We start from the raw sequence: 23,862 nt of genomic DNA, 5'->3' as shown, positions 1-23,862 counted from the left end.
GTTTTGCTGAAAAACTGAATATGGAGCAAGCAAAGCTTAATACTAAACAATATATATATTAGCTGTATAATACCAGTAGGCCAGCTCTGATAGTATTTTTGGTATGGCTTCGCGGACCAAATGTAATTAGGCTGCGGGCCAAATTTGGCCCGCGGGCCTGATTTGACACCTATGATCTACGGCCACCTGCAAAACATGGTGGAGGCTCTGTCATGGTCTGGGACTGTATTTTAGCTAACTAACTGATGAGTTATGAATACAGATATGTAGCACCCGATTTTTTATCCACCATGCAATACCACTTGGAAAGCATTTTCCACCCACATTTCCCCAAACACACTGCCAATGAAAAGATTATACCTGGATAGAATGGATCAGTCGTGCTCTACTCTTCAAGGGCTGAGCATCTCTTTGAGGAACTTTAATACTTTCTGTTTGCATGTGTCCACATAAAGTAAATGGAATGAGATGTATGCATAAAGTAGAAAAGGTCCAAGAAAGCAGGGTCTCAATGCAGAGCTGTGCATGTTATTTATGGACAAAATAAATGGCATCAGTGTTGGCACAGTGACTGGATCTCTGCAGGAGCAGGGGGTGTGAAAAGAGGATTCTTTTGCGGCGATAATGGCCTCTATGTTGTGTGAGAGAGCAAAAGAGGCATGTAAGAGAGACATTCCAATTACAACACACAAACAGGTCACCAATCTGACAGCATGGGTCTGGAAATACTTAAGATTTAGCTCAAATGGCGCTAACCAAGAAGAAATCATATGTGAAGAGAAGTGTGGAATTCTGTGTGTATCGTGAAATAACAACTAACTTGTTCAACCACTTGAAAATGCACCACAAACTGCAGGAAAACCATGAAGGCTAAGAAGAACCTTGTAACGTGAATCATTAAAAAAAAAAAAATCCAGCTTAGTCATCCATGAGATCGAGGCTGGACAGCATGGCTGTATATCCATCCAGCTCACAAAGACACACTGAAATCATTAACCCAATCACATTCTGTTTGGTCAACATGTCCAATAAATACAGTGAGTAGGGAATGCTTCAAGAAAATAGTTGAGCGTTTTAATAAGAAAGCAGCAAAACCCGCTCTGTACACAAAAGCACCCAATTGTTGCATACAACAAAAACATTTGTGTCACTAAATGCACAGAGGTTAAACGCACACCTTTTCACTGGATGTGGCAGATTGCAACATTTTGGGAAGCGTTCACAGTGATGTACAAAATTGCTTATTTTCTCATTAGAAGTGAAGCAGTTTCTACTTAGTTTGTAACAGGATGAACAACTAAAATGAACATTAATGAACCTGCCCAAAAGTTAATGACCCCGTTTTGGAACAAAAAAAAGAAAGTTAGATCACACTAGATCAGGCAAACCTCCGTTCAAACCTTCCACAAGGACAATTACCATTGAACATTTTGTGTTTATGAAAATTTCTTTATGTGTTTGCTTGAAGTGAATTGTGTGTGGACTGGGAGGAACAGTCATTTTGTTTTTTGTTTTGAAAAAGTACAAGTATAAATATTATGTCAAAAATAGTTTCTATGCCAAATTGTTGATCTATAAGTGTCGTTTTATTTTTAGAAAATTAAAGTTCAAAAGTTTCTTTTACTCAAGGCTTTATTGGACAGTTCAGACCTAAAACGCCTGTAGTCTGCAAAAATGCTCCACTGTGCTGGGATTTAAAAAAATAAAATAAAATCACAAGGTATTTTAAAAGAGCAGTGAAGACAGCCAAAACGAGGGGAACGACTGAGCAAGACTGGATGAGAGATGGTGAGAGAGGGAAGAAACTGGAGTGAGATAGAGACCTAAAGCGCTCCAGAAGCCTGTCACATGGGGCCTGAAGACGCACGCCTCAGCACTCTTCCTCTCTGTGTTCTGTCCGCTCCTGACATTTATCTGCTTTATTAGATTATCTGGGCTACATGGCTGTCTCTGACTGCATGCAAGCACACACACACACACACACACACCTCTCAATTCATTACAGTCCTAACTGCTTACTTAGGTTTATGCCCTCTTTAAATTAAACCTCAGATAACCACGCACCTCAGAAAACACGGTCCCCTGAACGTGGACAGGAAGCTGAAACTAGCATACCGAGCAGGAAATTAAGAAACATTGTTTGTGAGTATATTATCATGCATGTGTGAGTGGTCATGAGGTCGGTTTTAAACAGGCTCATCTATAGGGAATGTGCTTCCCATCATTAGTAATTCAATTTGCGCTTTATTAGCAGCTCTTATCAGAAGCACAGACGGCTAAGAGCAGCATTCCTCACTCCATCTTCTTCCACACTCATCCACATTCCACCTTTCCTCAGTCTCTAATGTCCATCTTTAATTAGAGATGCATGTGTTCCTGTTGTTGTATCACATGATATAAAAAACTGAGGGCAAAGATGAAGATAAGGAAAAGACAAAATGATTTAGGAGGTGTGGGAAAAAGAGCATAAAGTTGTATTAAAGCATCAGAAAAAGAGGAACAGAATTTAAGATGCAGAGCCATGGGGACGAATAAAGCCTAATGTTAATAGTGATGGTTTTTCTAATGTCTTCTGACTCCATTGAGTATGGGAGATTACACAAAGATGGCCATGAGCCGTGTAGGGTACACACAAAATGACCGGAGGGTTCGAGGGGCAAGTGGAAGCAGGAAGGGGGGAATGGAGGGAGAGCGGGGTTGGGGCTGTAAAAACAATGATTGCTTTCCATCAGGTTAGGCCTATATTCTACAGTTCGTTAAAACAATCCAATTTGCAAAAGGATAATTATGCATTAGCTCCTTTTTATCTACTGGAAGGAGAGTGGTGCCAGGGCTTGATAGCAGTGGTGCTGCCTGCCTCCACCTCTGCAAATTACCCGCTATCGGCACTTGTTCGCCATCACCGCTGAATTGGGCAATCAATTAACCCACCCCCCCTCCTCTTATAGTCTGCCTGTACACCTCCCTGTGACAGCTTGCAACACAAAGCCCCTACAAGGATGACATGGATGGAAACTGCTGCCCTCTGCTGGACATGGCTTCAATTAACTAGCTGCTTTGTACCAGTTCTACATACATTACAAAGCAGACACTGGCTGGTAGAGTATGTATTGTGTTCACACTGGATCAATTAGAAGCATGCTGAACAAAAACTAAAACAGCAAGCAGAAAGAAGCTTGGTTTTGCCCATTATTTCTATTATCCTACATATCAACGATGCAAACATGATAAACTGATGTTTTCCTCTTACTGTTAGAACCTCTGGAGCACCTGCTCTGTGGTTAGCTACTGACAGGTTCTCAAAATGAACCATGGAAAGACTGGCTATTAACAATAACTGTGAGATACTATATACAATTTACAGATGTAGCCACCACCATGATGTTGTGTTTTCGGAGACAGCAGTGACAAAGTTTAGACAGGAACATGGATTGCCAAGGTGATGAACTAAGTCATGAAGTGCACTGGTGCGAGGCACAGACACCTACCTTGATTGACTGATTAATCAGCCAATCAGTAGTGCTGCCTGCCTCCACATCTGTAAATTACCGCTGCTATTACTGCTATCAAGCCCTGGCTGATTAATCAGTCAATCAACATAGAGCCTTAACAAAATGCTCCTCCCTGCTTCACAGGGGGTCATTACACCAAGTGTCTCTGCATATTTGATTTAGCAGATTTTTGAACCGGACACCCTTCCTGGCTCAGGCACTACTACATTGTAGAGTCACAAAGAGGTGAGTTGTAATAAAAAGAAATAATTAAATCACCCTCTGTCTAACAGAAGGGCAAATTAGCTGTAGAGACCACAAACTTTTTTTTCTATCTTTTTCTTTTTCCAGCAGCAGCAGGGTGTAAACATGCTAATTTCACCTCACATGCTGGCCTTCAAGCATGGATGTCTGGGGACTGTCTGCAGTTTTTGGCACTTCTATGTTGATCAATATGTTGATTTTGTATCTCTGTGTATCATTAATGGGTGGAAGGGTGGATGCGTGGATGGCTGGGCCTGGGTCTGGGACTTGCTGATCCTTGGCCTTGTAGGACGTGGTCATAGAGGGAGGGGATCAGCTCCCCCTTCCTGGGATGAGGGTACTAGTTGGTTCCAGGATGCTTGACAGGATGTTCTGGTATGGACCCACTCTCTTGGTGGTCTGGGGTGGCTTGGACTTCTTCCCTGTCTGAGGGGAGGTCTGCCATGTCCTGGGTGAGAATTCTAGCGGGGTCGACTGCCCATCGCCTCTTGTCCTCTGGGACTCCCACCTCTTGGCCGTGGGCACCCCATCTAGGGGCAGCTTCCTTCGCTAGCTGGGATGTGTGGCCTTAGGTCTTCAGTACTCTCGAGGGGGCAAATAGCCCAGTTCTCCAGGATCCACCTCTGCCTGCCTCTGCCTGCCTCTGACTCCTGGGAGACGTTATTGCGGCTTCCCACCCTCATTTTCAAGTACATTTTGTGGCAAAGACACATACACATTTACACTCCACACTCTCTTTCTCTCTCTCATTCACACACCCCACAAGAAGATTACACAGATATATAAATCAGCATTTTCAAATTTTTGTGTTCGAGGTCGTGTATGTTTGTTTTTCTTGCAGGTGTGGTAGACAGCAGTACATAATGCATTTCTATTTGGACTCTTCATATAAATTACATCTTTCCCTATTTTTCCATGTTTTTCTAAAACTAAGCATATGCCTAACCATGACCAAAATGCACACAAAACATAAGCATAATGAATAACTCCAGGAAGCAAAACAGGTATGCTTGCTTGATATGCAGCTGGTGACTTTACGGCTTGGAGTTGTTACAGCACCACCAAATGGCTGTAGAATATTACTGCTCTCAACCAAATAATGGGTGAGGACACGCACGTGTTTAAAAGAAGATTTATCACCCACAGCTATAAGATTTTCTGCGTAAACATCCATGTATGGTTGACATGTCAGCAATTAGTCAAAGCAAACTTTACAGCAGAGCAAAATAACAACTTTCTACTTTGGTCTGTAGTGTGTGCTTCTTACTTGTCTTTGATGAGACAGGGGAAAGCCGCCTCAACTTGTGTCTACCAAACGACACAAGCTCCCTGGTGGGTGTCCTCCTAACTCCTGTGGGAGTCCTGGCCAAAGTATAGATTCTGCCCTGGGGAGAGTGCTTCACAGCTGGTGGGCTCACCTTCTCTGATCCACTGCCACTGTGGTCACAATACAGCAGGCAGACACACAGGACAGTCAGGAGGAGTAAAAAACTATTAAACATAAGAAATCCTAAACTTTGAGTTAATGAACTCTGAGATGGGAAATTGAATGTTTAGTTCCAAAAAAAGCTGTTCAAAGTTCCTTATATCAACTCCGAGTATGTTCACTCTGAGACATGCATGTGCCCATTTACTGGGAACAAGAAAAACATCAGTGGAATATACCATGCAGGTCTAGATTCATATATTTAAACAGTGATTACTACAGTAACACAAAGTTTATCACAGAACCACCTCTTATTGGGGCACATCACCACGGTCATTTCTAACAGCACACAATCAATAAGAGTTTTATGCCCTGCAACCCTCGAGGCATAATGTGAGGTCTTTCTGCATCTGCATCTGATACCCACCTTCAAGTGACTACCAAGTAGGATTAGCCAGTGTTAAGGTAAGTGAAGCTATCCTAAAGATATCCTAGTAACCATGAATCTGATTGATAATAAGATGAATGTCAGTTACCCCAATAACTAAACCAGAGTTTAAATTAATGCTCTAGAACAGAAATCTCATGTTGGACTTAACAAATCCAGAGCTTTCACTAAACCCTCCTTCTCAAACAGAAACCAGAGGTTAGTATTAGGTAAATCATTTTCACCTTATCGGTGTAAACATCCTCCAAACATGAGCAAAGACACACTGAACGCTTGGCTGATCCCTACTGACAAGGATGCAGTATATATTAGGGGGTAGGGCAGTAAAAAGCCTTAACAAGAGCCATCATGTCATGTGCATTATTCACCTGATAGTAGACCTTCTAATAATCTTCATCCTGCTGCGGAGCTTGAACCCTCCAGGCGAGGAGGATGACAACATGGAGGTGCGCTGAGGTAAACTTAGGGGCACAGAAATCCCTCCTTTCAATCCTTTGTTACTTTTCTCAGCTGTCCAGTGGAAAGCAGATCTACGGCGGTTTGCTGTTGCTCCTGCTGTCCCTGCCACAGATGTACTCTGGCCCCCTGCTTTCCAGCGATAGCGGCTACTCTGTGAGGTGCCAGCAGAGGACACTGCAATACCTTTTTTCAATTTTACAGAAGGAGAAGAACCTGGTTTAAGTTTCCTTGTGGCCTCTCCTTTGTCCAGACTTCTCTGTGTGAGAGTCAAGGGTTTGGGAGATGGAGACTTACGAGATGTCTTAGCTTGGGCTCCTGCAGAGGACACCCAGCGGTACTTTGAGGTCTTGGCAGCTACAGTGGGCTGGCTAAGCTTTCGAGGTAACTTCTTAGCAGCGGTTCTCTTAGCAACTACAAATGAAGGGGGGCTTTCAATGGCAACTCCAGATTTCAAGACAGATGTTGGGGCAACAACTGCTGACGGTGTTGAAACAGAGCTCAGTGGTTTGAGCTCTGCTCCTGCAGCACTCTGACCCTTTACCCAAGTGAACTTTGATTTATTTGAATATAAAGTATTGACCTGGGATTTGCTGCTTTGTAAAGATGAGTTAGAGGAAGCTTGTTGTAATGCAGTAGAGAGACCAGCAGTGAAAGTTACCTGAGATGTTTTAGCAACAATCTGTTGAGTGTCTGTACTGGTTCTGCTTTTCAGGGAAGGTCCAATCTTTACTTGGGAGCTGCTCTGCTGAATGGCTGAGGTACTGGCTGTGGCTGAAGAGGCCACTTCAAAAGAAACACCAATTTTCTTTCCCTGCAGGCCTGTGTTCCTGCTGTCAACCCTCTGCGTAAACTCTGTTGCTGACCCCATTTTTCCAAGAGCATCACTGTTTTTTCTCTCTGTTGCTACAACTCTACTCTCCGTTGTGCTGCTTATATGTTCTTTTTTCTTCAGCTGAGATATCCCTGATGATAAAGTGGCAGTCCTGCTTCCCGTGCTGAGGCTGGGCAGTGACATGCTATGAGAGTGATGGACAGTGGAGGAGGCAGAAGCTGAGGGATGTCCAGCAGAGGATTCAGGGTTCTTGTTTCTCAGAGAGTACGTTTTCCTCCAACTTCCACAGCTCTGAGGAGCATAGAGTCTTCCTCTGGAGCTGGGAGGGTAGATCATAGATGCACTTTGACCTCGGCCCCTGGCTGGCACTGAAGATTGTGTGTGGCTCTGCTCAGTTCCTGTAAATGGTGTATCGCCATGGGTACTTTTATGTTTGTTGATGAGATCTGGAAATTTTGAAAACAGGCAAAAGTATTTTAAAAAGTCCAACAAAAATATGCAAACAAATAATCGTTAAAATTAGCTCTACAACACAATTTATGCCCCATTTCTCAATTCTAAGTTATGTTTTTAAGAATTTAATTTGAATTTGATTTGTAGTTTTCACCATTTACTGTATAGGGCTACCATCAGGCTGCTTAGCCTACAGTGGCCAACATCTGAAAATGTAACACCTAAAGAAAATCTCTATATAATAAAACACATTTTATGACCTCCATATTCTTGATTTCATTGTTAAATGTTTGACAACTTTGTAAGAACCTGCTGGAACCCAGGTGCATTTTATTTAACCTAATGTATTGTATTACTCATTCTTTTCAAACTAAATCAAAAAGAAAAGAAAAAAAGCTAAATATCCACAACTGACAAACTTAATCAGGCCAATACCAATCAACTGGATCAATAACAGCAGATACTGATAATCCACCAACACAGCAGCAGCTATGGAGCACCACAAGTGTCAAAGACATCAAAACAAAGCATTTTGTGATTTAATAATTAATTGTACAATCAAACATGAATTAGCAAATCTGAAAAAAAAAACGTGAACTTTTATTATGTAATTAGACATTAATAAAGTTCATGATATTGTTAACTTAATAGAATAAAATAGAAGGAGGAATTATAAATTAGTATTTCTGAATTAATTATCAATCCATTGATGAACGCTTTAAACGGAAAAAAATAATTTTCAATAAAAATCTCACTAAAAACATTTTTGAATTCAAAACAAATGTAAAGAGTGACTTTCAAATAAAGTAAATGGATTAAAAAAGCAAATTAGGAATACAAATGTGTTTTTTCTGACATTTAAATAATGACTCTGCTCCTCAATTTCAATTTCCATTTCTTACTAGCTGCTTAATTAACTATTACATTAACTACTTGATTAGCTTCTTCAATTAGCATTTCCATAACTCTTTTGGTCTCTGGTGAAAAAGCAATGTAAGTAAGGAACACAGTCTGGAGCTCTCTGACTGGTTAGAGAGACACAGGCACTGATAAGGAGAAAGTATTTTTTATTTGTTTTTATGCTTTTAAAAAAAAATGTCCTCACTTTATTATTGTTTAGAACAATCACATATTAGTGACACTGAAGAAAAATAATAATGGGTGAGAGGCGAGTTAATGTTCTGAGAAATAAAATTGGCAATGTTAAAGTTGTAAATTTCCAAAAAATGAAAAACAGCCAATTTGTCAATAAAAACAAAACGAAACGAATTTAAGAGAAAATAACTGGGAAAAATATATATCTTCTTTAGTCAATGGCATCACTTCACTTTTCCAGGTTAAGCTGGCAGGATTTCCACATACTGAACTCTTAAAATGTATGCCCTCCAATCTTGACTGACAACAACGTCTGTCAGTCTATCTGCGGTTGACTGTGTCCTGAGACCATCTATCACTCTTAATCATCTTTAACTCAAATATACAAATACAGAGGTAGTCAGATAGTAACCATAACACAAAGAAAGCATACAAAAGGAACAAGGAACATGATATTTTCAGTGCTATACCTAAAATATCATGAATCGAAACCAGTCAGAAATTTCTACAGTACCAGAGCCGGTGATATTAGTATAATTATTTTAAGGGAGAAGAAATCTTTTGGGCTTTTTTTTTTTCAAAACGTAATTTAAGGATTTAAGGAAATATCATAACACTTTTTACTCATTTAAGCTAAATATGACTGATGACTGGAAACATGACTGGAAACATTCAGATTTTAGGTCCTGGTGACCGTTTACTTCCCCAGTTAATTGTAATATAACAGTGGAACACTATGCAAATCAGCGTCAGAGCATACTGACAACGGAACAGGCTCATAATAGTCCCTCCTTTACTCGCTGAGTTTACTCTACAGATCCCTATAGGAAATCCTGGAGACTGACCAGTGTCAGGAAGGAAAGAACATTTTTCAAATAACTCTCATTACTTCCTTCGAGTAAGAGACTTGAAAAATCTGTAGCAATGAGTTTTTTATGCTTTTCTGGAAGAAAATACACTTGTTTCCCGCTCTGTCGCTATGCTATCTAGCAAATTGTTAATAACTATTTTAGTACTTTATGTAAATAAATGTACGACTATGCCTTAAAGTTAAGTAATTAAAACCAGGTTTGTTATGGCGCTGTGCTGTCATCACTAGTGCGGGGGACTACAAACAGGACTGAACCTTTATGCTGTTACAGGGAGCTGACACCGACATAAACAGCCATTTACTTGCTTCCAAAGGCAAACAGGAAGCATTCTTCAAAGGACACCAACGACTCTGTTAAGACACGTGAATACCGCTAAAAAAAAGTATGTTACTGCGTAGAGGTGGCACAACGCTAACTGTTATCCTTCAACAAAACGCGTACGACCGACAAGCTTCAAGCAGCCGTGTTGTGCAAAACAGCCTTTGTTAACCCGCCTGTAACAACTACAATTGTCAACATTTACCGGGAGAGACTTACTTTGTAAAAGGTCAATTTGTCTCTTAAGTGCTTCTCTCTCCTCCATGTTTACGACTACAACCTTTCGTCATTAAATGGCGACGCCCTTAAGAATGACGTATTTCATGTTGGCCAATCACAGTCTGAAGAAAGTCGTCGATGTTTATCCTCAGTATTGACTTACAGGCTTGACATTTAACTCAAAATGGGCCGTAAGAATGAGTAGAATTTTCTTATTTATTTATTTATTTATTTATTTATTTATTTATTTATTTAATTTACTGTTGTGGTGAGCAGAGTTAATTTTATTGGAGACTTAAAATGTTACTAAAACACAACAAACAAAGATGAATGTCTTCAGCTTTATCAAGGCTGTGGTTTCTCTTTGCATGTATATGTAGATGTGTAAGGCCATATGTCTAAATGACTTTGCCCAGTTAAGGCAATACATGATGCGTGCTTTGAGCAAGAAGAACCAGCTGCCTCCTTTCCAGAAACTACTTTCCGTGCAAAGGACTCCCATTACTGTGCCTGGATTAACCAGACTTATTCAGACACGTTAATTGTAATGCATTTTTAAATACAATACAACTAAGAGACCACTTTTCTGTATTGATTCTTGTATGGAAATCACAGTGAGAACAAACACAATGACTGAACAAACTATGAACCGACTTTCAGCTACAAAAACAAACAACAATAAAAGGAAGCTCCAAAGGCAGATCACACACCACAAGGTAATTAATTGCCCAGAATTTATCTGATATCCACACATGTATAAAAAAACAAGCTTCAATTTTCATGTACTACATGCAGTCAGCATTCTTGAGGCTGGATTGTCAGATTCAACTGACAAAGCCGTTAGCTGTCTGTAAGACAGTACTAAGGGCTTCATTTCGTAACCTCGCTATCGTTGATGCGCAGCTTGCTGACAACCGATTTGAAAACATTACCGTCATTTCGGGAAGCGTCTCTGTATTTGCGCTTTATAAAGTTTAGAATTCCCTTCGGGGAAGTAGTTTTGGGCCAAAAGTTTGTTCGTCTGGTCCAAAAATGTTTCTATGAACTGTCATGAACAAAGTACCAGTGACGCTGCTGCGAAATGAAATGAAAGAGGAAGTGAAAGTTAAGGCAGCTGATTGGACGTAAAACGAAGAGAGAAGACAGAAAGGAAAGCAATCTCTAAAGTTGCTGAATAATTGAAGGTAAAGCTAACGGTGGTTTCTTTATAAATAAATACTCGCTGGAGAGACTGATGCAGGTCTGAAGGTTTAGAATTATAAACAATGTTGACTCCGTTTTCAGTTTGAACTCTGCTTATTTGTAGAGTTGACATTGTAGCTCGTTAGCCAGCTAGCTTGAGTGCTGGTGTCAAAATTGATAATAGGTATATTGTTTTTTTTGTTTTGTTTTCACACCTGTCTGAACAACACATTTGTGCTGTGTGTGTTTTCTGTGTGTCTCTGTACAGTAGGTACCCCCTTTACATCTCCTGGCTCGACAACATGGCATCAACAGAAAATGTGTACTTCATCTTAACAAAAAAGCCAGAATGGATCAGTTTTGCAAAAGCTGGAAGTATTGTTTACATGCCTGAAAATAAGTACATCTCAGAAATGAAAAAATCCCCCCCTCCATTAAAGCTACGAATGTGTTTAATGAACTACTACTCTAGAATAGACTATGACTTGGAGGCCAACGACATGGAGCAGCTGTGTGTAGAGGAAGTTGAGCTGCTGCAGGCACTGCCTGATGAAGCTGAGAGGCTGAGGTGTTTCAGAGAGCGACATGATCTGCAAGCAGCAATGCAACTTGCTATAGGTACTGAAGTGACTGTGGAGGAAGCTGGGAAGAAGCTCAGAGGCATCATTCACTACATTGGACCAATAAAAAAAGCATCTATTTATTGTCCCATACCAGGATCCTTTTTTGGAATCGAACTACAGGTTTGATGGTTTTTTTTCTTACTCCTTCTGGCATATCCACAAGATATACACATATTATAGGTTTCATTTTGGTTTGAGATTTCTGCCTCCAAGCAAAGACAAGTGGTAGTGTTTCAAACTGGGTTTGTTAATATACACACCATACTACTCCACAATTAAATGGCAAGAGCAGGTTTTTGAAGTGATTTGAACATTTATAAACATAAGTAAATAAGACTGAATCATTACCAGGTTCATAAATATTTAGACCCATTGCTCAGGACTGGATTAAAGTTCCTTTGAAAGGAGTAAGTCTTTTGAGAATAATCTTACAAGCTTGGCACATTTTCCTCAACTCTCCCTTGTATTTTTCTTTCAAGTTCAGCCCAGTTCTTCAGAAAGCATGAATGCACAGTCATTTAAAAAATATATATATTTTCTGAGAACCTCGATTGGATTCAGATCCGGAGAAGTTTTCATGGCAATGTGCATCAAGATCCTGAGCACCTAATGGGTGTTAACTCAAACGTACTATGGGTCAAGGTCACGATTGTCATCTCATGGGCAATAACCTGATGAATTGTGATAGATCATGAGCTGGATGAGCTACCACATTATTGATGTCCCAGTTTAGCTTGGCTGGTCAAGCAGAGCTACAAAGATTTTGAAATGTATCCAGCTGTGAGTAATGGGGGTTGCCATCTTTTTGGGCACTTAAATTGCCACAGAGATTGTCAGATACAATCCTGTCTCACAGACAAATTTAAGTTGTGGAAACATATCAAGGACAACTGACAGAGCCAGTATGAACCATAAAAATGTCTGTATTGTAAAAATGTCTCTAAAGATGATACTTCAACCATTTATTTTTGAATAAATCATTAAAATACCCTCAAATTTGTTTTGGGAGTATTTTAACTTGCTTTGTCATTGTGGAGTGGTGTATGGAGACAACACAAGCAATCAAAAGTTGAAAGGGTGCACTGCTTCATGCTTGAAAAAGCATCCATTTTTTTGTAAGGTCACTATTTCGAATAAGTTTCAAAATGTCTTGTAAAACAGTACACTAATTGAAATCATATAAATGTAAAAACCTCACAAGCTGAAGCCAGGTGGAGCCATTCAACTCCACAACTGCACAGCATGATTGTAGTTTGCAAAGCAGAACAACTGGTAGAGAAATTTAACTGAGGTCTTGTGTGACATCAGTTTTAATCTGCTCTGCTTCTTTTTCTCCAGGGACCAGACAGAAGAAAGGGCTACTGTGATGGGACCTATGGGGGTGAAAGATATTTCAAGTGTGACAAAAACTGTGGCGTTTTTACCCCATTCAACAGAGTCAGCTCTTTATTACCCCCTGTCCATAAGCCATCCCTACAGTCAGAAAGGCTAGAGTTGGGAGACAGAGTTACTTGCTTCATCGATGATAAATTTCGCTATGGAATGGTGCTGGATTTACTGGAAATAGGTGGACAATGTTTCGTTCAGATTTCCACGGTAAGTAATATTCCATTTTTTTAATTCCAAAATCATATCAAATGTAATTTTGTGCCATAAATCCACATAGCTTATTCTACAAAATCAGATTTTTATGTTTTCAAAGAAATAATAACAAATAATAGGGACTAAATTATTACCTGTTTAAATTGTAAGCAGACTCTTTGTTATGAAACACACCTGAGATTTACAGCATCATCATTTCTTCTAGTAAAAGTAATCACTTAATTACATTTCTGTTGACAATTTAGAGGCGCTAAAGCATTTACCTTTCCGTCCTGACATCAGCAGCTGTGTGTCTGAACATAAACCAGCATGAGCTACATGTATATGACTTTACTGCTTCGGTTGTGCCATACAGTATGATGTACTACTGGATTGGTGGATTTTGTTTTGTTTACAGATCTCGCTGTAAACTGGGTCTAACTGGCTGAAACCCAGCTTCACATTCTGTGCAGGTCACTCGACTGACAGCTGCTCTGTGTGTGAAAATGACTTTTATAAAATAATGCCTTATTTTTATAATGATTAATAATAAAAAAAAATCACATTTAGGATATTCACTCTACAAAATACATCCATGTGGCAGAACACAAATACAAAGACCACAGTCTTAAGTTACATTCATCAGACTGACTAGTGTTTACTAAATGCTAATGCTAACATTGTCATAGCTAGATTCATAATAGCTTAATGTTTGATCGGAGATGGGGATTCAGAACTCACTGGAGTGGGTAATTTAAATCATGCCATTGTCCCAGAATGGTCCTGTAAAAGTCTGGATTGGAATCCAATTGAAAATAGCAGTGCACTGATAATTATCCTGTCTGATGATATTCTGTCATTTACGTGCTCCTGCTTTTCTTTGAGTTTACAGTTACAACCAAACTTTGTTAAGACTCTCTAGGAGTATAGGACAGTAATATTTCCTTTGTCTGTTGGTGTTTTCAGGACAAAGATGAATCTGGAAAGACGGGGGGTGAAGTTAGAGTTCCATTAGAAGCGGTTGTCAAAGGAGAGCTGACTGCAGGTTTGAGGTCTTTTTACATTTGTTTGTTTGTTTTACACTTGCATCATGCCTCAGCCAAACACATTTTTCATTGCAGAGGGAGAGAGCATGGATGTCGATACACCCCCAGAAGCTGATACAGATTATCTCTATATGGGTCTGAGTTTGAACTCTATGGTAGAAGTGACTCTGGGTGAAGGCAACACATATGGAATTATTCGCTGGATAGGCAAGCTGCCTGATCGAAGTGAAACTATGGTTGGCTTGGAACTGGTAAGTCTTTACTCATCATCATTTAAAACTGTTTTGCATATTTATGTTTTAGTTTGCGTTTAATGTTGGGTTAAATTTCAGACATTGGTATAATCAGTCTGTATTCTGATCTGCAGGACGAGAACAAAGGAGTGAGTGATGGTACTTTTAAAGGTCAGCGTTATTTCAAATGTCCTGTGAAGAGAGCCCTGTTTGTGAAGCTGAGCTCATGCCGGCCTGACTCACGCTTTCAGAGCACATCATCCAATCACAATGAGAAAATGCAGCCTGAGGACACTGGTTAGTACAGGATGGACAAACCTACACTCTATGGAAAAATGTATTAGGCCACACCTCTTAATCTTAATCTTTGAATTCAAGAGGCCACAGGTATATAAGACTCGAGCACCTAGCCACGCAGTCCGTTTTTCCAAACATTTGTGAAATAATTTGTTGGTCTAGCGCTCAATGAACTTGAGTGTAGTACTGTAATAGGATGCCACCACTCCAGCAAGTTTGTGAACTTCTTCCTCTCTCAGATGTTCCATGATCTACTAGAAGTGTTATTGTTGCAAAGAGCATGTGTTTAGGAACCACAGCAATGAAGTGGCTCTGTTGTTTCAAAGTTCTTCTGGCATTAACATCAGCACAAAAACTGTGCCAGGAGCTCCACAGCTGAGCTCCTGTAGATGTAATTAGTGTCCCGGTGCTTTCTTCAATGTAGTTTATATCCAACTGGCCGTGAGTGACCCTTTGTTCACAAAGGATTATTTTATACTGAAAACAGCAAAAAACAAAACAAAACAAACTACATTTTGGTTGAGTTTGAACTTTTCTGGCAGCAGAGGGAGAATTAATTTGCAAAAATTAAGCTTTGTTTCCTTTTACTTACTTGAAACATGCATTTCTATTTTGTCTTTCTCTATACTTGTCTTTTTTTAATATAAAGTATCAGTAGTGTTTACTGTTTGTATTTTTGAAGCATTTTTAGCAGCAGCATCAAATGCAGTGCTCCAGTTGCACATTTGTCCAACAGCTGACTGTAGCATACACTTTACAACAGCCATTTGGACATCTATATCTGTTATCTGTTTATATACATAACCACATATTTGCTGTTTATGTTTTGATTTAGTGGATCAAACAGACCACAGTACAGCTGAGTTGCAGACTGTTCCGCCTATGAGCACAGAGCAGGTTAAGCAGCTTCTGACTGGACGAATGAAGGGGATTCAAGGACACTGTAACTCTTGCTACATGGACGCTGCCCTCTTCAGGTCAGCATAATAAATTATTATCCTGTGGTTTAACAGTTTTAAATAATGCACAGCTTCCCCAACCAACGATTTTACCTGTAATGGCTTCTAGCTAACTAGCTAGCTAGCATTGACATCATCATCAGTGCAGATGCCTTGTCCTGCTTCTACTGGTTAGAAATTGTTTGATGGTATCTCCATTTCTACTATATTGTTGGTATACCAGCTACTGCAATTGAATGCTGTACTGTACATTCAATGTGTGGGTACAGAGATGAAACCAGTTGTGCATTTAACATAGCAAATCTAATATGAAAGCAGTTTCTTTAACTGCATTTTCAAAGCATACTGAAAGGATTCCAGTCTGACTTTTTATTATATTTTTAAAAATCCATAATGTTAGGGAATATACAGTTCTTTATGTTAACTTAGTTTCTTTCTTTGCTTTCAGTTTGTTTTCCTGCTCTTCCGTGTTGGACTCCATGTTGTTCAAATCAACAACACCTCAAGATGCCCCAATTCAGAGAACACTGCTCAATGACATAGTCAACCCCCTCCGCAGGTCTGTGTTTTGATCAAATCATCACATGGATTGCATTTTATTTTTGCTGTTATTAAAGTTCTGTGTGTGCCGTTTGCAGTAACGGCTTTGTGGAAGGAAGACACATCATGAAGCTACGACAGCAGCTGCAGAAACATGGCTACAGCCAATCATTCACCACAGATGAGAAGGGTCTGCTTATTTGGGAAAGCTTTTCTGGAAGGCATTTGTTTTGTCTTAAGTGGTTGAGTTTGAAGTATTCATGTTACTTTTGTCTTTCAGATCCAGAGGAGTTCCTCAGTGTCATCATGCACCACATCCTCGCCCTGGATCCTCTGCTAAAACTGTACACTTACTATAGCTAAATTACTGTCTCTTGCTGTACTGTATAGTATAATGCATTTTGAGACTCATACCTGGAATGCAGACTATTCTTGTGTGTTCTCCCATTTTAGATCAGCTGCAGGTAAAGTGCAGGAGAGTTACTGCTATCAGATTTTCCTGGACCAGAACCACAGACTAGTTCTGCCAACAGTGCAGCAGCTACTAGAACATTCCTTCCACAGTGCAGGTCTTAAGCTGGCAGAGGTGAGAGCACTTCATTGTTAGGCACAAACTTTAAAGTCCCACTTTCACTTTTGTTTTATTGCTTAACAAATTAAAAATATAACGATATTTATCAGAATAGAAGGACAATCCTGTATCTTAATATTTCAGTTACAAAAAAATGGAAACTGTTTTTTTTGGGTTTTTTTCCCACAGATTAATCCAAAAATGATTTAGCCGTTTTCTCACAGACATGTAATAGACAGACTTGTAATGGTTGGTTCTCCAGTAGATGGCTCTGTGGGGAAGCTTTCTGAGCAGACCACCTGGAATCTGATCACTTGAGCGTATTCAGTCTGTGTGGTCTTTCATCTTATTTCATCGTACCATCACTCCAGGTGCCGTCCTGCCTCATCCTCCAGATGCCTCGCTTTGGGAAGAAATTCAAGATGTTTGACAAAATCATCCCCTCTCTGGAGCTGGATGTCACTGACCTCCTCTCTGAAGGTCAGATTAAGAATACAAACTCACAGCGACTAAATTTAACATAGTGAATACAACGCACGGTGTGTTTTTCAGGTCCCCAGCAGTGCATGCTGTGTGGAACCCTGGCACAGGTTGAGTGCGTCGACTGTTTTAAAGATCCCCTTTTCAGCCCGACAGGATTCAAAGTCTTCTGCGAGAAGTGTTCAGAACAGGTTTGTCACATTGTTTTAACATCTGAATCATTTTGTTTGTCTTTGGCTTAATTTGTCACGGTAGAGGGAATGTATTGACGTCATTTCTCCATGTGAAACCTCCCACCTCACCACAGTTTCATCAGATTTAGCTGCTATTAGGAGGTAGGACTCAGATATAGAGAGGAAACAAATTAAATCACAATCAAGGCTGATCTGTACTGCAAACAAGTGGTCTGTCAGTGTTGAACATGCACTAAAACTAGAACTTTGACTTAATATAGGTCATCAAATTTTAGACCGAAATCCCAGTTGGTTTGAGAGATATTTGTTAGCTACCTGTTCAGATTTTTTTATTATTACTGTATAATTATTGTGTATAATATTGTGTACTTATCTGGCTTTGCAACACATGGTGTTGTTTTGCTTGTCTATATATAAAAATCTATGCTTGGCTGCTTTCTGAATCAGTTTGTGCACTGAATTGAACAGCAGCTAATTAACTCTGCTCTTGGTGCATTACATCACCTGCTCACCATCTGCTGTTTAACTGTTGGTTCTAGTAAGTACTGCTGAAACACTATATCAGATCAGTGGCATACTATCAAGCCTCTAAATGAAACACTGTGCGAAAATTTGAATATTTTATGAAATATTTAAATTAATTTTTGTCAGACATCAACTAGTGTAGGCTAGTGTATGTGAAGTCTTCCTCCTCTCCTCTTATACATACAGATAGCAGATGAAGGACGTGCACAGATAACTAGGTCATCCACTTAAGTGATGATGTAGTGCGTGACTAGAGCTGTGCCTTGTCATGTTGTTGAATACATACATTTTTACATGATATAAAAATGTCACATCACAATATCTGTGATATAGCAACACCATGACTACAATGACTGAAGCCCAAACATATCTAACAGTGAGAGCTGAGTGTGAGGCTCTGATGATGATTTAGTAAAGAGCACAATGCTCTGCAAAATGTGCAAGAAAGCTCTTCTGGAGCACCTGCTAGCACTCCATTCAGGAAGAGCAAACTGGATGGTGGTAAACGAATGCTGTAAGCAGCTGATCAAGGAAAAATATTTTTCAATTTCAATTTCATTATTGAATTTATTTGTTGTATTTTCAATTAGCTCTGTAACATCAAGTGGATGATATTTGGTAAATGAGTTTTTGTGACTTCAGCAACATCGGTGTCATAGTTTTTGCCAGAAAAACCTAAATACATCTAACAATACACTTTTAAGCAATAAATTGCAAACATGTTATTTGAATCAAATTTGATACAAATTAAAACTCATAAATAAAAATTATATATATTTTTTATTTGTTAGAAGTTTCGCTAAACACACCATTTTCAAAAATTTTGAATTTTCCAGCATATATTAGAAGGTTCAGGCTTTGCAGTCTTTCTCTTAAAACACTGCTTCAGCTCATGTTTTATCCATTTTCGCCGTCTTCTTCTTCTTCCCAGATGGTCTAATTTGTCTCTGCCAATAAACCATCAACATATATTTTTATTGAGACCAATTTAGCCCTCATGCTACATTTTTGCACAGGGCTGATGTGCTTTGGGACCTGTAATGCGTATTTTTTTTTTTCCCAGTTGTTGTTAGTGGCCTCTCCAGTGTTTCTCTTTTCTGTCTTCTCTTTCCCCTGATCCTCCAGCCTAGGAAAATGTCCCACTGGGTATTTCATTGGAATTGAAAGAATCTGAGGCTTTAAACTTTTAATGGTGCCCCAGTGCTTGTTTGGTTTTGGGAACTAAAGGAGCATTTGGACGCAGAGATAGCTAATAATGTCATACTTTAGCTAGGCTAAAGCTGTTTGGGGAGATGTATTTTGTGTTTTGTCCTGTTTCGTGTTGGTAGTCTCTCTGTGCTCCTCTTTTCGCTCTTCTCATTCCTTCCATCATTCACCCTGGTTCTGGTGGAGGTCTCTTCCTGTTTTAACAAAAAACTTTATTTCCCTCATGTTGTCACCAAATGCTCGCTCATCGGTGATTGATTGTAGGGATTGTGTCTATACTATTATAGGATCTTTATTTACAACATTATAGAGTTGTCCCAAATATCTCCTTTGGTTTAGGGATCATTTATAGACAATGAACTAAAGTTACTAATGTGAAATTTAACAGTGGCTACATAGATATAAAATAGTGACTATTTACAGGTCTAATAGTGTGTATGTGTTTTCAGGTGCACTCCCATCCTCAGCGTCGCAGCCATAAACCAGCATCCCTGGAAATCCCAAAGGGTTATGTTGGACGTAAAAACCCTCACACTATGATCAGAGACAAAATGGAGCTGTTCGCTGTGCTCTGCATCGAGACAAGCCACTATGTGTCCTTCGTCAAATATGGACCAAACACTGAGGACTGGATCTTCTTTGACAGCATGGCAGACAGACAGGGTAAGCGGGATATTTAATATGCATACACAAGTTAGCTCTGAGTGCATTTTGGCTCACTTGTGTGTATTGCGTTCAGGAGAGATGGATGGCTACAACATTCCAGAGGTGCAGCCCTGCCCCGAGGTTGGTGAATACCTGGAAATGTCCCCCTCCGAGCTGGCCAACCAGGCACCTCGAGATATGAAAGGTGTAGCAAAGCGTCTCTTCTGTGATGCCTACATGTACCTGTACCAAAGCACCACTATGTGCCTCTATCGCTGATGGAACTTGAGCACACTGGACGTTTTGCTATTTGTGTAATTTCTTTTTGCTGCATTGTTTTTTTTTTCTTTTGTTAACATGCAAATATCTTAAATGTGTGTGTGTGGTGCTTGGGTGCTGGAAAAAAATTATAGCGACAATAATTTTCTAATATGGCATGAAGTAGAGGATAAACTGACATTGCTTTCTAAGTAATTTGCACTATAATCTGAAGAAAATAATTACTGGCTTGCAGCATGTGTTGGACATGAATTACATATTGCACTGTAAAAATAGTTTTACAGTTTACTGCTGATGTTTGTAATTACTTTAAATTTTATTTACAGCTTGTATAGTGAAAGTAAATGAGTTTTGCTGATGAAAAACCCTTCAAAGTAGACAGTAGTGATGATTCAGTACGGTTCATTAAGAATACCATCTAACCAGCTCTATTTTAAAAGCGTATGTTATATGCTGCTGTTATTTTGGCATCAGATTTGGATGTTGGCTGGATTTCTTTATATATTTAGATATATTTTTTTTATCTTCTGGTATTTAAATTTCACACCTGAAAATGAAACAATGATTTTATTCTTGACAAAGATGTTTCTGTGAGCAACCTAAGAGACGAAAAGATGTTGGGAATAATATCACAGTGGAAAACTGTGCTTGACTGGCTGCTTGGGAGTGCTGGTTGAACTTGTGACCTTTTTCTATTTTTTACTATTACTACTTCTGATATTCAGTAAAATAGATGTCATAAATAAATAAATGCAATCAATAAAACCTTTCATCATCTGTCTTTACTAAAAGAGTTGGACATACAGTGTGCTGATACACATACAGCTTCACAACTATGCAAACTCCACCAACCATGCATCAACCATTTTACCCCAGTGACCAGTGATTTCCAGGCATTTACTGACTAGTGTCTAGGCCTGTTCAACTGACAGGAATTCATTCAGGAATTTTAACATGTGAGTCCATGAGGACTGATTTCCTTTTGGAACCAGCCTCAACTATCCATTAGAGGAGATTCACTTTTTGGTACTTCATTTTAAGCTTCAGTTGTTGCCACTTCATGTATTTTCTGTTGTCATGTTTTGGTTTTCAAGAGTGCAGGGAAGTGTGTCCTTCCTTGATGAACAAACTGCTAAGCCTCAAGAGTTGGCGGTTCGTCTTGTAATCGGAAGGTTGCCAGTGTGAGCCCTGGCTCTGACAGTCTCGGTCGTTGTGTCCTTGGGCAAGACACTTCACCCGTTGCCTACTGGTGGTGGTCAGAGGGCCCGGTGGCGCCAGTGTCCAGCAGCCTCGCCTCTGTCAGTGCACCCCAGGGCAGCTGGGGCTACAATGTAGCTTGCCATCACCAGTGTGTGAATGTGTGTGTGAATGAGTGGATGATTGAATGTAGTGTAAAGCACTTTGTGGTCCTTAGGGACTAAGTAAAGCACTATACACATACAGGCCATTTACCATTTAAAAACATTTCCAGCTCTGTTTCTTTCTCCCAAGAGTAAGCTTGCATGCATAAGTCTTGACACATTTTTGTTTTTTTTCTTTTTTTCCACTTTGAGCCTGAACATAGTCTCACAGGATGTAAAATATTTTTTTTAATATCACACAGCATGTTCAAAAGGTTAACTTGTGTTGTCTCTTTAAATTATTCCTTTCATATTGTTCTTTTCAGACAATAAATAGCCATACTGTTATTCACGTTTCCTTCACTGTCAGTGCTCTCATTAACAATGCTTTTCTTTCTGACTTCATTGATGTTAGTGTTTCTTTTAGTGAATAAAAAAAAATAGTGGAACGCAGAACGAGCAGGGAATTAACACCTCAGAGTCTTACAGTCAGATCCTAGCTGGAATCTAAAATGCCTGTTGTAACTACATGGACAACAAAATACTGCTATTGTTGACCTTGAAGTGTACTTGGTAGTCCAACAACCGCCGCTTCACTCAGTTCATCAGTCCAACTCTGCGCGTACTACTACTTGCTGTGATGTGAATACACGCAAGTTTTTCTTCCATTAAAGTGCAAGCGTCTCCTCAGCTCTGACTCCTATCTCATCTTTCTTTCAGTCGGTGCCTAACTGGATATTTGTCTTCGTTCCGGATGCTTTTGATCCTGCTGCCTACCGTGCTTCCCCTTCATCTTGCTGTGATCAGCTCTCTGAATGACCTCTACATTAGTTAGGAGTGCTGCGCTGAGCTGTGCTTTGTGATGAGTCGGATTCTTTGGTATACTCGAGGGCACGGATGGCTGCAGCAGTTAGGGCAGCCTTGAGTCCTAATACATGGCCCTGCAACTCAACAGCACAGGCTCCTTATAGTCAAACATACTCAGCATATTCAAGCATATTTGCTATTATGCAAAAAAGTATAGATTCTGCAAGTGTGTGTTTACATAAAGGAGACAGTTGTGCTTGTCTGAGCAGCATAGTTGAAATGTTCCTAGGCTTTTTGAAAGAAGCTATTGACTGCATAATAAAACACACAGAACCTAAAGCAGCAGACCTTTTTCCTATCAAAGCCAGCATAACATTTCTAGTCAGGCTATGCTGGAGAAAAACAATGATCAGACAATCTCGAGTTATGCGCTTGCTAGGGATGGTAATTGATGGTAAATGGTAAATGGCCTGCATTTGTATAGCGCTTTTCTAGTCCATAGGACCCCAAAGCGCTTTACACTACATTCAGTCATCCACCCATTCACACACACATTCACACACTGATAGGGGTTTAATGATACTAATGCCATTATCGAATATGCTTATTGATTCAATTCTTTTTTTTATCAATTGCCATATGGTTTCTTGACCAAGTTTTATATAAGGAAACGAGTAAACGCCAGCTACTGGTAGACAGAGCAGTCAGCTGAGACTGCAAGACTAGTCTAACTAACCTGTGCACTGCCTGGATTGATTACAAGAAGGCCTATGACTCTATTGCCCCATACCTGGATCCTGGAATGCCTAGAATTGTACAAGGACCCAACATCAACAGGACCCTAAGATCCTTCTTCAGGAACTCAATGAGGATGTGGCAGACAACACTAGAGGCCAACTTCAAGCCCATAGCACAAGCCAGCATCAAGTGCAGGATCTGCCAAGGAGATGTGCTGTCCCACTGATGTTCTGCCTGAAGCCCCTCAGTGAGATAATTGGCAAGACTGACTATGTATCCCTACTACGGAACAGAGTAATTGTCCTGAGGTCTAAATGGGAGACGCCCCCTAGGGTGGTCGAGAATGACCAAGCTAAGATCCTGTGGGACTTCCAGATACAGGTGGACAAAATGGTGATGGTTAATTAACTGGACATAGTAGTGGTGGACAAGCAGAGGAAAAGGTCTGTAATGATAGATGTAGTAATACCGAATGACAGCAACATCAGGAAAAAGGAACAGGAGAAGCTGGAGAAGAACCAAGGGCTCAGAGAAGAGCTGGAGAAGTTGTGCAGGCTGAAGTTAACAGTGTTCCAAGTTGTAATTGGAGCACTTGGTGCAGTGACCCCCAAGCTAGGTGATTGGCTCCAGCAGATCTTGGGAAAGATACTGCGCAAGAACCCTCCCAGGCCTCTGGTAGAGGACCCGAGTTTGAAGGATAAAGTCCGCCTGCAGGGGCGAAAGGGGAATTTATATATAG

At 39.9% G+C, this 23,862-nt stretch overlaps 2 protein-coding genes across 4 annotated transcripts in view; one reads left to right on the top strand and one right to left on the bottom strand.

Annotated features, from left to right (window-relative positions):
- zc3h3 (zinc finger CCCH-type containing 3) overlaps positions 1-9,982 on the bottom strand; it is an 87,304-nt gene extending 77,322 nt beyond the window's left edge. For all 3 annotated transcript variants that reach the window (XM_014340678.2, XM_042228285.1, XM_005944147.3), the window contains exons 1-3: positions 9,878-9,982; positions 5,998-7,366; positions 5,023-5,192 (exon numbers count right to left, since the gene is read on the bottom strand). In XM_014340678.2, the coding sequence (XP_014196164.1) occupies positions 5,023-5,192; positions 5,998-7,366; positions 9,878-9,923 (1,585 nt within the window). In that variant the 5' untranslated portion in view covers positions 9,924-9,982. The remainder of the gene's footprint in view (positions 1-5,022; positions 5,193-5,997; positions 7,367-9,877) is intronic.
- A 749-nt stretch (positions 9,983-10,731) lies between these two features.
- On the top strand, positions 10,732-21,008 carry cyldl (cylindromatosis (turban tumor syndrome), like). The gene is made up of 15 exons (XM_005944143.2): positions 10,732-11,061; positions 11,328-11,802; positions 13,021-13,278; positions 14,230-14,308; positions 14,385-14,560; positions 14,677-14,839; positions 15,675-15,816; positions 16,247-16,357; positions 16,437-16,528; positions 16,619-16,682; positions 16,792-16,924; positions 17,281-17,389; positions 17,462-17,580; positions 19,764-19,977; positions 20,054-21,008. The coding sequence occupies exons 2-15, from the start codon at positions 11,362-11,364 to the stop codon at positions 20,236-20,238; spliced, it is 2,286 nt and encodes a 761-aa protein (XP_005944205.1). The 5' UTR covers positions 10,732-11,061; positions 11,328-11,361; the 3' UTR covers positions 20,239-21,008.
- Positions 21,009-23,862: the final 2,854 nt, after the last annotated feature.

This window comes from Haplochromis burtoni, unplaced genomic scaffold, assembly GCF_018398535.1.
Source record: "Haplochromis burtoni strain Fernald_Lab_line unplaced genomic scaffold, NCSU_Asbu1 Contig_316, whole genome shotgun sequence".
Classification (NCBI taxonomy): Eukaryota; Metazoa; Chordata; class Actinopteri; order Cichliformes; family Cichlidae; genus Haplochromis; species Haplochromis burtoni.
The sequence above is the reverse complement of the archived record's forward strand: the minus strand, read 5'-3'. Positions and strand labels throughout refer to the sequence as shown.